Source organism: Rhea americana, unplaced genomic scaffold (assembly GCF_003343005.1).
Source record: "Rhea americana isolate MKP2758 unplaced genomic scaffold, rheAme1 scaffold_20, whole genome shotgun sequence".
NCBI classification, from domain to species: domain Eukaryota; kingdom Metazoa; phylum Chordata; class Aves; order Rheiformes; family Rheidae; genus Rhea; species Rhea americana.
This window is the reverse complement of record NW_028186150.1, coordinates 3043638-3057735: the sequence shown is the minus strand read 5'-3', so window position 1 is coordinate 3057735 and position 14098 is coordinate 3043638. Positions and strand designations below refer to the sequence as shown.

Sequence of the window (14098 nt, the reverse complement as noted above, 5' to 3'; positions counted from 1 at the left end):
GCCAAAGTGGAGCAGAGCTCATGTGAACAGCAATTAAAAACAGGCCAGTCAGTCCTAAGCACCACTCCAAGGAGGGCCCACGAAGAACTGCTGCAGGTGCAGGCTTGAAGGTGACCAGACTGGGAATGAAATACCCATAGGCAAATCCCCAAGACCAAGCAATTATTCCTCAGTGGCTTCTTGATTTACCAGTGGTCAACGATTCTTCACAAATTAGCTGTTGCTCAGCTCACTAAAACCACTTGTCCTTCAATAAATTTAAGGGATTACACTGACTTCCTTTGMCTGATGGTGAATTTTCCTCACAGTAATTACATGACATACAATTGCAGAAAAACATTTGTGCAACCATAGCTCACATGATAACCACTACAAACTTCATCAGGGAATGTATATGAATTCTAGTCAGAGCTAGGCTGATATTTGTAATCCAATAAAAACTCATTAAGTCCAGAATTTTGATAAATTAATAGCAAAAAAAAAAAATTTCACCTGCATTTCATGGAAAAAATAATTGTTATGCATATACTGAGGCAGCCTTAATAGGTCACATTGGAGGCTCAAATTTAAGAACTATCTAATTGCCACTAGATGGCATTATGTCAGTTACTAATCTATGTTAGAATTAGTTGCTTTAAAAAAAGATATCCTTCCCTTTGCTAACATAGTACTTCACCATCATGTTTGCTTTCCATTTTTAAATCAGCTTAAAAAAAAAAAGCACAGAGGGAAAAAAAAGAACTTTAACTAAAAATACACCATCTGCCAGAGGAAATCRAGCTCAATTCTGTCACAACTACAACCAAACCAGGTTAATAATCAGAATCACAGATGGTTTCTTTATATAAATATGTGCATTTCCCCACAGTGACTCTTTCAGCTGCTTCCCAAAACTGCTGGCACTGCTTTACCTCGTTTCCTAGGTGATAGTTGTGTCTTACACTCAGCCTGGACATTATGCAGCTGGAGTGGATTTCAGAAGATGYCATCCCCTGCCTGTGGCTGCTTCCAATACCAACAAGGGATGCAGTTGTGGACAGTCATGTCTGTACCAAAGAATAGCAACAGATGGATATTAATACATTCTCTTTCAGCTGGCCTTTTTTCCCCCTCAGATGATCAAATTTGCTGAAGAGTACTTCTGACTTGCCCAAATCCCCTGATAAGGCTAAGYAGCAAGTATTGTGGCAGCCTCGGCATTATAGACTGAAGTCAGAGGAATAAAAATGGAGTTTGATCTTTCTGCGGCATTCAACAGTAACAACTGGAATAAATCACTGAAATACAAAGAGCAAAAACATTGTGGGRTCACATGCTTGTTCTCCCTGTGCAGTTGTGTCTCAGAATCTCCTAGATTACAAGTACTATTTCCTAATGATATCTCCAGACTCACTTGGGATAAACAGTTGAGCTGGATTCTTCTCTTATTATCAGCAGTGAAACATGCTTCAGMTCAAACTGCAAACCTGGCTGCAAACCTATTGCTACCACTTTGAAAACAGGTACCTGCTGCCTTCCAAGAAGCTCCATGTGCATCAGGCCTGCTAAACTACAGAGAACAGAACTCAATTCACTTCTTCTAGACTGAGCAAGGGTTTGGCCTGAGTTTGATAACCTAAAGCAGTTTAATTAATTATTTTAAGTTATAATGATTAAAAGCATGCTGTATTCTGTAGCACAGAATAAAGCTTCTCATGAGCTAACTCCGGTTACGGCAGTAGGGCTTAGCATAGGCTAGACTGGCCCACATAGAGCTCTAAAGTACTTACACCAGACTTCTGTTGATAATCAAACGATTCATACCCATTTACAACACAGGCTGAAAGACTGAAATTAAAAAGTTTAATAATATCAAAATGTATAATAAAAAAATATTTGAAAAAATACCCTAAGAAATAGGTAACAAGGGAGAGMAAAGGACTGGGATTCATGGAACCTGTGCTCCACTCATGGCCGTGACAGTGATTTGAGTGATAACAAATCAAACAACTACCTACATCTAGGCCTCAATTTGTGAGTACATGTAAAATGGGAGTCACACTACTGATATCCAGAATCACTGTGAAACCTGCTAACGAAAAGATATGTGTAAACACTGGGTACCACTAYAAATTAATTGAAATCAGCATCTTTCCTACAGCCTACTTTACAATTAGATGTCAAGTTCTTTCATGCCCAGGGTTCRGCAGCTGACTGTAAGATGGCAGGTGCTATCCTACTGTATGATTCAATCACCTGCTGCTGTTAGCAGTGTGTTATTTTGGAAAGAGTGCATTTGATTCACAAAATAACCAGAAAATTGGAAACAAGTAACTGCCTTTGTAAARATAGTCTTTTAGAATGGAGATACAGAGTATGTAAGATCTTAAGAAACCAACTGCTCTGCGCATAATCTGTCAGTGAAACTRAACACTGATTTCAGGTTTGGTATTACAAAACTTTAAAAGGGAAGGACTGTCCACTTACCATTCACTTCTGTCTTTCATTTCACTGAAAAGTTTTTTTCTAATGATGAAAAAAATCCACGATCATTGCCTTCTATTCCAGACAGGAAGGTAAACTGCATTTATTAAATGATAAATTATAGTTGTAAACTAAATTAATGGATTGTGTACAATGGCAACTTTTTAATTTAAAACTTTCCCATTTAAAATTCAGCTTTAGAAATCTGACCACACATACACACTCACATACACAGAGAAATCTTTATTTTTAGAGGAAAACGAAAGAAATGGTCAGAACAGTTTCACTTGTGTTTTTATATATAAAAGTAGGCACATCTGTACATTTTCTGTTCATGAACTTGTTTTACAAGTGCCTTGAAACAAACAGTGAACAACTGGTTAGGATATTAAGCAACATTTCACTTGGAGTTTACATTAACTATTGCTGGGATATCACCCCATACTATCACTCCTACCTGCTGGCTGACCAGTAGAAGACTGCCTTCTTGGTTGAATTTCAGCATCCAATACCTAAAGATTTCACTTACTTTAAAACAAAACACGTCACTATGATGCTTCTTAGGAATTCAACAGAACATTTTCTTCCTCAAGAAAATCTGTTTTAAAGAAAATCCCTTTAAACTGTTGACTGTAACATAACTTTTTGAGAATATTTTAATGAAAAAAGAAAATTAGCTAGCATATTCTGTTCAGGTTCAGTCAAGATAATGTTGAATTCTAACTCTAGGGTTAGTATAAAAATGGTAGATTCACTCCTTAAAAAAGAAAGAAAGAAAAAACAAAAAAAAAGAAGAAAAAAAGCCATGCCTTAGCATTCCAGAATATCAGGAACCGATTGTGCATAGTTTGTTTACCTGTTGCTTTAAGTCTCAATTAGGCATTTACTTCACAGCTTGCATAAAGGAATAAATAACTCAAAAATTACAATAAAAATGAAACAAAGAATAAAGAAAGGCTTGAGATTTGAGTTCACAGTAGAAGTCCCTTCCTTCTTACAACTTTCCTTTGCAGGACTGAAATAGACAGTAGGTAAAATTCTTCAAAGTATCCAAACTACTTTGGCACCTTTGCACCACTTACAGAAGGAATTTAAAGCACTTCTGGAAAACAAGATTAAATCTCCTATGTAAAATACAGTGACTTCAAAAAATTTACCCAGTGCTATGTTAACCTAACAGAAGCATGATTTCTTTCACTAATTTTGAATTCAATCCCATCTTACAGTGCCCATTAATTCAGAATTACAYAGTAAATCAGTATCAGGATAATGCAGTAATCTAATCCTATCTTCACAAAAAAAATCCCTTAGATCTGCCAAGATTTATCATTAGTAGTGATAACTAATAATTGCTATGTTGAAGAATCACAACTGTCAGAGTAAAATCCATTACAATGTAAAAAGCCTGCTCTAAAAAGGTTTATTCTCCATACTGTATCTCTGCTCTTAGCTCTTTTGAGAGGTAATTTATCAGCACTCCCGTCAACTTTTGCTGGAGACTAGCATTTCCCATTACAAGGGCAGTCAGCTGAGCAATATCAGTCCAGTCTAAGCTCCTGAGAATAACAAGGGCTTCMTCATAGAGTTTCTGCTGCTCAGCAGGAGGCAATTCCAGTAAAATCTGAGGGACTGGCCTGAACTGTCCAGTAGTCATCCAGGCACCAAGCAATCCACCAAATGCTCCCCCTAGAAAATAAAGACAGATGTTACTCTCTGATCACTTAATGTTATAACTTGAAATTCTATCCAGAGGCTGCATCAGTAATGTTCCTACCTTTATTAGAAATCAATATAGAGTTGTCAGGACAAGGCACATCTACTTTTAACTAGGTTTACACAAGATCTTCAAAGCACCAAGGACTTTAAAAGCTTTTTATACCAACAACAACCAAAGAGAAACTCATTGCAAAATCTGAACTAACAGCTTGAAGCCCTATCTCAGAAACAAAACAGCATTCCTCAGGGCACCGGTCTCTTTAGGATAAGCTGCATTACCAAATAAAACCCTACCCAAATAAAAATACGTAACCAATAGCTGCCTTATCAGTGCTCACTAACGTGTAATCTCTTCCTACAGACTCAGAGAATGATCCAAGCTTTCTGCTTCTGTAAAATGGGACACTGCAGCCTCCCACACCTGTGAAGTCACACCTCAGAAGATGCTCACAGAGACTAAGCAGAAACAAACATCAATTTTGTGGGGGTATTTAGACATGTTCAACCTTTCATCCAGCAAATCAATACACCTTATCAGCCAAGAAATACTCTCATAAGCAGAGCAGTTCTAGGTCATCAAGACAACAGCAGAGGCATCCTGCATAGCTGATGTGGTGATTATGACTGCTACTGCTGAGAAAACTGTATTACAGTCCTCCATGGGCTTTATCCTTCAAAGAGTTACAAGGCCAACTTGTCAAGCAGTGCTTTAACGGATGAAGTTCACATGATTTTCAATACAACCCAGAGACACAGGTATTATCATAGGAGGAGCACCTTCACAATTGGGAGGTGTCAGAACTCACTCTCTACGTCCAAAATTCCCATCCTCAGACAGACCTAAAAGTCTCACTAGGATAYGCTCACTAGGATGCAATTTTTCACTAGACAGAAGTTCCTTAAGTTTGCACACTTTACTGAGTTGACAATTCTTCCTGCAATATCAATGAAATACTAGAAGGCCTGTGATGGTTGAATTCATCTGCAAGAAATCTTTATGAAAATATCTGATTTAGGGGCACTTAATGCAAAAGTCACTAGAAATATGCCGCAAGTTCTTCAGGTGGCTACTGCAGGTGGAAGGTAACTTATCCTCTCTTTGTGGAAGGGAGCAATAAACACAATCTTTGCTATGCAGTCACAGACCTATGTAGGCTGTTCATGTAAGTCAAAGTATGTTTCCCTGCAAATGTCCCTGAGACTTCAGGGGGTTTTAGCACAGTTACAGGGACATTTACCTCTACAATTTTTAAAGTCAAATGAGGATTCTCTGATTTAGTTGGAGTGCAGCTGCAAGATATATATATATATTATTTTTATAATTAAATAAATTAATATATATAAATTAATAATAATTAATAAATTAATATTATAAATTAATAATTAATAAATAAATTAATAATTTAATATATATATATTTAATTCCAATAACAGGTATAGTTGTTCCAGTGTCTTTATTATCAGTGGCTGAAGAACACTGAACTTGACTTAGAGATAGAGAAAACTCAGATAGCTTAAACAAACACTGAAACAAATGAGAAAACACATCCAAGACTAACTTCAGTGCTTCTAACCATCTCACTCAAGAAGGTGACCAATTACATTCTTAAATATACTAATTCAGAGCTTATGAATTTATTAGAAATGCTTACTTTGAGCTCTTTCTTACTGACTTCAGCTRTACATTTGTCCAATAATTATTTTCTGCTATTAAGCGCTATATGCATTACAAGAGTAATCATCCAGCTTAATTTTGTGTTTTCTGTTACAGTTCCTCACAAGTTGTTCATTTTTTTTGTAATTCAGCCTTGCTAACACTCAGGCAGGCGTACTGCAATTTATTCTGATACCAATATCCCCTTGAAATTTACAGAACTGCTTACAAGAGTAAAAGTTACATGCACAACTCCAGTATTCAAGTACTGATGCCCACATGACCTCAGTGAGAAGATGTTTTTCAAACCAGACAACACTGTTTAGTTCAGGAAAGTTTCCTACTAGACTCAGACTTTCTGTAATTTTTGAAGACATGAAAAAAAAAAAAGCAAAGTGATAGGAAATAAAATAGGTCTGGAGAAAAAGACCAAGTTCACACAGAAGTGGAGAGCAGGTAGGTTTAAAATGAACAAACAAACATTATTTTTAATTAGACCATTATGAAGATGATCCTGTCCCCTTGCTAAGGTTTGAATGAGAACACTTATCCTCCCTTTATCTTCTAACTTCCTTTTCTCTGTACCACTGGGAACCAACATTTTTGCACCTGAGCTCAACTGCTCTTCATCCTCCACAACGGCTCCCAGCGTCTCTCAGACTCCTCCACCCTCCTCTTCACAACCCTTATATAGCACTGGAGCAAAGTCTATATCGACAAGCTCAGAGCCTGTAAGTTTGCTCTCTGTTTTGTGCCATTCCTCCAGCACTGGTTTATCTCAGCAGATGGGAACCAACCAGCACTCTACCTGTCAAAAGCAAATGAGGTTGTTTAAAGGGTTCCAGAGGAACCAAAATCTAAACCTCAAATACCTGTTTGGCTTCCTGTTTTCAACAAAGTAGTTGGAAGTCAGATTACTGTCACTCTAGAAAGAAACACTGACACATGCCTTCCTCATGCACATCTTGTTTTAAAAAAAAGAATCTATTACAAAAAGCTGAAATGCAAACTGGCATCTTGTTATAACTCAGTAACATGAAACCTTAACACTGCCTGCCCTGCCCTGCCCTTCAACTYGTACATACTACACAATGACTTGCTAGTTTCATCAGCCAGTGTGTTAACTGTTCTTATTCCTAAAGCAAAACACACTTACCTACAGCGATGCCAGCAGGACCCCCCACCAAGCCCCCAATAAAGGCTGTTGCACCCGCCAGCAGCGCTCCTCGACCTGAGTGTCTAACAGCAGCTTTCATTCCCTTCTCCTGAGAGAGGTGGCAGAACAGTTGCATCACATCATCAACCTTGATGGGCATCTTGGCTCGTTATGATCCTGAAAAAGATATTTTAAGTCATGTTTTGATCACTGCAACAGGGACTAAATCTTGCTGCTAAATATTTTTTTAAACACAGTTCAAAAGTCAGTAAGCCTAAAGAAGCAGAGGCACAGTCAATACATGAGAAAAAATCACTTTCTCTTTCCTTTCAGGGCAAACCGAAAGAAAAGCCCATTTGCAAAGAGCTAAAACTTAGTGAAGCAGCAAATGAAACCACAGGATAAATTAGAGAAATCTGTTTTTATGACAAATTCAGAAGTCCGAACAAGGACAAGTAACAGCAATGAAAGATTTAAGAAAGATTCTATCTAATTTTACAGTATATTGTCTTTGCCTTAAGCAATTGCCATGTTCATTCAGCATTGCATATGGCTCCAGGGAAAAGACGAAGCAGGGCCTCATTCTAACATAATTAATGGATTATAATTGACAGTCTGACAGRTATTTCCTCCTTGTCGTAGTTCTTCCAATAAATTAGTTGTTTATTTTCACAAACCTATACTTTCCTTCATCTTGTCAGAAGTTTAAACATCTCCAGGTTGTTTTCTGAAGGGATGAGATAGTGACAGTTGAACACRGGACTGGCCATAGCAATGAGGAAAAATCCCAAGGAATGAAACAGATTTGAAAAGGAGTTAGAACAGACCACTGGGAACACAAGCGAACAAGGCAGAAAGAGAGACAGGGAACCACAGTGAATGTGTATGTGTGCAGGGAGACAGGACTTAGACCAGACAAGTGAAACGACTTGCATTTGTACAATCAGACAGAGGCAGGAAAGGGACACTAGGAAAGATCGGAAAGGACAGTACGGGAGGAATGCTTCCTTGGAAACTCTTTTCAGTAGAGCATAAGCTAGCAATCCTTCATGGTATTCAATTTTCCCAGCCGGAAGTTAAAACAGTCCACGTGAAACTCAGCAGGAGACAGAAGATGTTGCTGCTCAAATCATGCTGCAGATCAGCAGAACCTGAAGCAGCTGCTCCCAGTTTCTGCTGAGTTATACTAAAGAAGCCCAAAACAGACCTACTGCCTCCCATGGATCTCTCCCTCCCTCTCACAACCCACGGGATTAGAAATCTGCTAGTATGTGGGAGCTTGCTGACACCTGAACCACAGACTGACCTCTTTGCAACTAAACCTCTCACAACTCACTCGCTTGCTGTCACTGACAACCTAAATGCACTTCTTTCCATGGAAAACCACAGATTGTAGCTAACCATTACTGCTATTGGTGCCACTGTTGACATACATGGTAGTGTAGTGTACAAAGATGAAGGTTAAAATCCTGAATGCTGCAGGAATAGAAATCTAAACCAGTACACAGAACAAAACCTGTGATTAAAAAAAAGCACGYGAATATTTCAAAATTAAGAAATATTAATATAAGGCATGATTTTGGAATCTGTGTAAAGTATATATTCTTTTGTATGAGTTGTCTGCCTTGTCACTGCAGGTAAATTAGGGGGGTTAATATAAGAAAACACAGGCCTCAATGTTGCAGGTGTCAGCAATTATAGCRAGCAAGGCAAGAGACCACATTAAGAGACAGTATAGCTTCTCTGCTAAAAAAAAGAAATTAAATGCTGCCCTGAAAAATTAGATTCTAGCTCTCATTTTGCACCTAATGTTTGTGTGTTAAGCCAGCCACCTAAACTAAACTTTTTTAAAAGGAGGTTATTAATCAGTCACTTTTTCAGGTGTTCATCACATGATCTTTGACAATTCTTGCAAATCACACATTTGCAAAAATGCTGACTCCTCAAAATAGTAATAGTATTCAAACACAGCTCAGCTTGAATAGTGTTACATAATGCTAAGCACTGAAAAAAACCCATTCTTTGGCTTCAAGTTGACAAAGCAAGTGGATACTTTTGACTTTAACAATTACTAAAATAATAGAACAGACACAAAGAGATACTAAAAATATTCCCACCTCATATTGCAAAAACAAATCCAGTATTTACAAAACACTCTGATTTCAGACCAAAAGAAAACAGAGCAAAATCCATKAAGCTAAATTAATAAATTCCATCCAAATAGCAGAGTTTGAAGAGTGTCCAGTAATAACGCTAAGGACTTGAATAGTCAGAAAAAAAAATACTTACTCATTAAGTGAATACCTTTCATTCAGCATACCAAATGAGTAGAAGCCTTGCAGGAAAAGTAGTACACAATATGATRAACAAATTCATCATAAGTACACAAAAGGCACAGAATTACTGTTCTATATAACACGTTGCAACCTTAGTGTTAGCTAATGCTGAGCGTTTGACCTTCCAGTCTCTAGAATCCTTTTTAATGTAGTGCATGTGCTCAAACTTAATCAACTCAAGTCAACTTACCTTCATCTTTCTCGAACAGATCTCCTGGGTATAAAGTCAAAGTGACATGGTATTAGGCAACTTTTTAATATTAAAAGAATTAGGTACCTGGAAAGTGAAAGCTGCCTTCTGCACTAAAATGTCTGACTCCAAAACCATCTGTGTCCCTGCAGTACCCACACACCACTGACACTAAACCAAAACACATCCTCTGGGCAAGTGACCAAATACTCTTCATAGCTGCAAAGACACACCATAGGAAGTTCTTCAGATACCTGCATTCCTCTCACTAYGTTGTGCCAATCTAATGAAAAAATCCAAATTCTTAATTTTACCAGAGTTGCTTCCCTCTTCAGATTAGTTTAGATTTAGATTAGACGCTAATGGTTGTTGCAGATCTATCCACCTGGATAGTTAGAAAATCTCTATCACTATGTTATTTGACTGCTGATCAAACATTTTAAAATCAAAATAATAAATCTTTTCATTATCCCTTCACAACACAAGGAATCACTGTAAAGAGACCTGTCTGATGGAAGGAGAACAGTGCAATTACCTTAAGGGTGCAGAAAAAACAGGCCATAATGAAAACAGTAATCACGCTGTTGTCTGGTAGCATACAAAGCGTGGAAAAAATACAAATTCATAACATGTATTAGTGTCAAGCTAAAGAAAAAACATATTGGAAATAAAGTAACTTTAAGTATTTTTCCATAGTAATTTATTTTATTGCTTTACTCCCCTCATAACCTTTCCAAAGGGAATTGCCATTGGGAAAGCCAATACTTATTGGGGTGTTTTTTTGTTTCGTTTTTTTTTAGCTTGACTGAACAAGGTTCTTGGTAAAGCAGTAAATTTTATGCTTAATTCCAAATGTATTACACCCAAAATTTTCAAAGATATTACGAGACACACGTTTCCTTCCAATTCTTACAAGCATTTCTATGATCTCTTGGCAAATTAACTTATACATGTCACACACCAAGTGCTGCATTTGGTAAGCAGGATTAAGATATAGTTAACTACATTGATAGAGTGAAGTTTTTTTAAGTTTAGGTACAGAGCACAAGATGGACCCATTACAACACAAAATATATATTAAAACAAACACACAACTAAAACATTTATCCTACAGATTCCTGTATTTAGCACAAGCGTATCGTTGAGTAGGCCAAAGTTCCAGAAATCTTTTAAGAAGTCAGACCATTACTAACTTTTTCTGATCAGTTTCTGAYGAAGGATCAAGGTGCTCAACAAGAGGATTTCCAGGAGGGACATATTTTTTAACCATATTTTGCTCGCTAGGAAAGCAGCTTATTTTAACAATATATTAGCAAGTTGCTGCACAGAGACTCCAGTAGAGTTTCATAAGCAATTAAAGAAATCAGCAGTCAGCTTGCTTTAGGCTGAGGCAATCAAACAAAGGCTTACAAATCTCTGCAGCTGCAAACCTAACACAGCATAGACTGTTAAGGTCAGCAAGAAGCCAACTACAAGAATGAAGGAGAGAATATAAAGTTATATTTGACATCAATCTAATGATCAGAATCACTGGAGAAAGAGAATAGAAGATGAGCATATCTGAAAATGTTTTGCGAACTACGAAGGAGCAGAATCTTACTCCAGATTCACAAAGGCTGTTATTCTTATGTGTGTCAGAGGCAAAATAGCCAAAAATATTTGTAAACTTTGATTGTGTAACTGACATGTCAAAAAAAAAAAAAAAAGCACAATTCAATTCTAGCAGTAAAGGTGCCGACCAGTCTTTACAAAGTCCATCCAGACACGAAGAAACATGACGAATGTAAACTACTGGATTTGTGCTAATAGAGGGGTGCAWATGTCAGCGACATACATAAAATCGGTCCTGGCTTTCAGAGTTGTTGAGGMCCGACACTTCCTGTTGCCTTCATGTGGCACTGAGAATGCTCAACACTTCAAACCAAAAACATCAAGTGCTTTGGAAAATAAACTCAAGAAATCAAGCCTCACTGTGTAACAGAACTTCCTTCTTTTCTCCTATTGCCATTCAGATGTGATCGAGTTCCTCTTCACTTTGTGGTCTCCCCCAAAACTCATCTGAGATGTTAGATTCTGTACTTCTGTCTGAATAAATTGCATGATGCTCTCTCTTTCCCTCCAGGGATCAGGTTTGCAATGCGAGCAACTCTTGCTCTATCTACTCAGGGAGAACGCCATATATTTCTCAGTTCAGAATCTACAACCTATGAGTTTTACTAAATAGCGTAGTCTTTCAACAAGATTACTACTTCTCGAAAAGTAAAATATCATACAAACAGGACTACATCATACCAACTCAATGAAAGTCCTATTAATACAAACAACCAAAGAAGGTCCCCAGTTGCTTCTCTGGTATAAACCTCATTTCAGCTCTTTCCTATTTAACATTCCCATCTAATTTCCCTAGATACAGGCTTCCCTCACTTCAGGGAAWGATGATTTTAATACAGAAGAGCCATTTTATCCCTGGATTCACTCACCATTCCACTTAAAAGAACCACTGAAATTACAAGTACTCTAACCAGTATGCTGCCCAGCACACTAGTGAAGCATTCCTCACTGTTCCTTACAACCCCATATTGAGCTAAGTGAACATACCCTTCAGCAAACCTCTCTACAATATGCAAATGCATAGAACGAAAATCATCTGTAGCTCATGAGAGCCAGTTCCAACTTTAATGAGCAACAGAGAGACAGATCTAAGCACTCCATCAGGAGCTAACTTCCTCTTGGTGGACAGGGCACGGTGATAAACAAGAACTTGGAGTGAGAACCTCCACACAACTGCTAGGAAGCATACACAAGATCCATGCAGGTCTTCAAACYGAAACTCCGTAACAACAGCAACTACATACACAAGCAGGGACATCCAGGAGATAACCCAGGATAATTTCTTCCTGTCTCTACCTGTACACAGCCTGTGTCCATCCGTGTCTAGCACTATCTGTTCAGCAACCTTTGTGACATTTCTTAGAGCAAGTATGAGATCAGCAGCCAGAACAAAAACAATCACAAAGTGCTCAGCAACTGAGACAGGCCAAAGAACACATCTGCACAAACCGCCACGCACAAAGATGTGACTTGATAGGCCAGAAGTCCATTACTTGAAAGATGGCTGAAGAGTAGAAAGGCAATCAAGGTACATCTATGAAGAAGGACATTCTTATCAGCAGTTCATATGCATACTGTTGGCTTGAGTTGCATTTGTGCTCCTAAATCATTACTTTCTAAAGTTCCTACCTTTAGATCCCAGTCTAGTATTTAAAATCTGCAAAGCAGGTGGCTTGATTTAAATCATGGTTAACATCAACAGCAAATAAATCTTTCTTTAAATATACCAGTTTTTATCCTGTTCTGCATTTGTAATTTTCAGTTATTTTCCTAAGGCAAGGTTCATTCTTACTGGTTGGTATAAGGATTAAAATGTGCTGATTACACCTTGTTATCCTTGTATTTAGTGCTCTTCTCTCCCAATAATGAGGACTCACTACATCTACAAATAGTTATTACAATATTAATAATAATGTTGCTGACTATACATTTATTCAGATGCTCATTTTTTTCAGGTTTCAATTATGTTARAAGATCGTAAGAAACTCATTGATTTCCTAGACGATCTGAATTCAATTAAAATGCACAAAGCATTATAATGTTTTTTGTAAGAACTGTGAACTTAAAGGTGTTGCTTGCTCTTTTTTGCACATTTATCAAAGCATTTAACTGGTTTATTTAACAAAAGAAGCAACACGTTTACTCATTATGCAAACAACCTAGCAGCTAATTTTACAAGGCTCTTGAATGCCTAAAAATGTAGGTAAATATTCAGTGGAATTAACAGAAATCCCTGCTTTCCTCTCAAACTAAAGGAAATCAGGCACCTACCCTGTTTAGGCACTCCTGAATATCCCACTTACCTGGATGTCTAAGTCACTAAGTATCAGTGAAAGATTAGCCACAGGTCCTTCAATGCTTAAGATTATTAGATGTGCTCAACTTTTTCAATTTACAGAGCGAAAGCATAAAATTTTCACTTCTTAGTCACCTTCCCCATTTTGAAGGTGCTGATCAAGAAAGAAAGAGCAGTCCTTCTGCATCAGCTAGCTGACACTTAAGTCARAAGGATCATGTTTTCAGTTAAGAAAGTGAAAGAGAACGCACAGGTGGTAAACATGCAAACTCCAAAGTCTGCAGTGGTGCCTGGCACCCGCAAAACCCGCACCCGCCTCCACGGCTACAGATGCTTTCCCTGACTCACCTACGAAGGCACCAACTTCAACGCATTAATCAACATGCTCCTAGTGCTCTTAAGTTATTATAAACATTTTATATAATTATTTATAAATTTATTTATTTATAAATGCTTATAGGTCATAAACACTTCTATGACTTTATGACTTTCAAACAAGCAATAATTATGCTTCTAATTTTAAGTTTGCCAACTACACCTATTTCAGGATTACTATTGGTGAAGCCATTATACAGCTGCCACGTAACTTAGAAAAAAAACCCAGAATTTAAAAATCTTTATTCATTTGTTCGTTTTTAAGGCTCCTCTCGGTGCAGCAGAGCGCGGCCGGCGCGGC

General features: G+C 37.6%; 1 protein-coding gene across 2 annotated transcripts in view; it reads right to left on the bottom strand.

Moving 5' to 3' along the window:
* Positions 1-2691: 2691 nt before the first annotated feature.
* Positions 2692-14098, bottom strand: part of CUNH19orf12 (chromosome unknown C19orf12 homolog) — a 56930-nt gene continuing 45523 nt past the window's right edge. The window contains exons 1-2 of one of the 2 annotated variants that reach the window (XM_085303797.1): positions 6990-8899; positions 2692-4149 (exon numbers count right to left, since the gene is read on the bottom strand). In XM_085303797.1, the coding sequence (XP_085159923.1) occupies positions 3884-4149; positions 6990-7149 (426 nt within the window). In that variant the 5' untranslated portion in view covers positions 7150-8899 and the 3' untranslated portion in view covers positions 2692-3883. Of the gene's footprint in view, positions 4150-6989; positions 8900-14098 lie in introns of those variants that run through there. The other variant, XM_085303798.1, reaches the window with a different exon arrangement.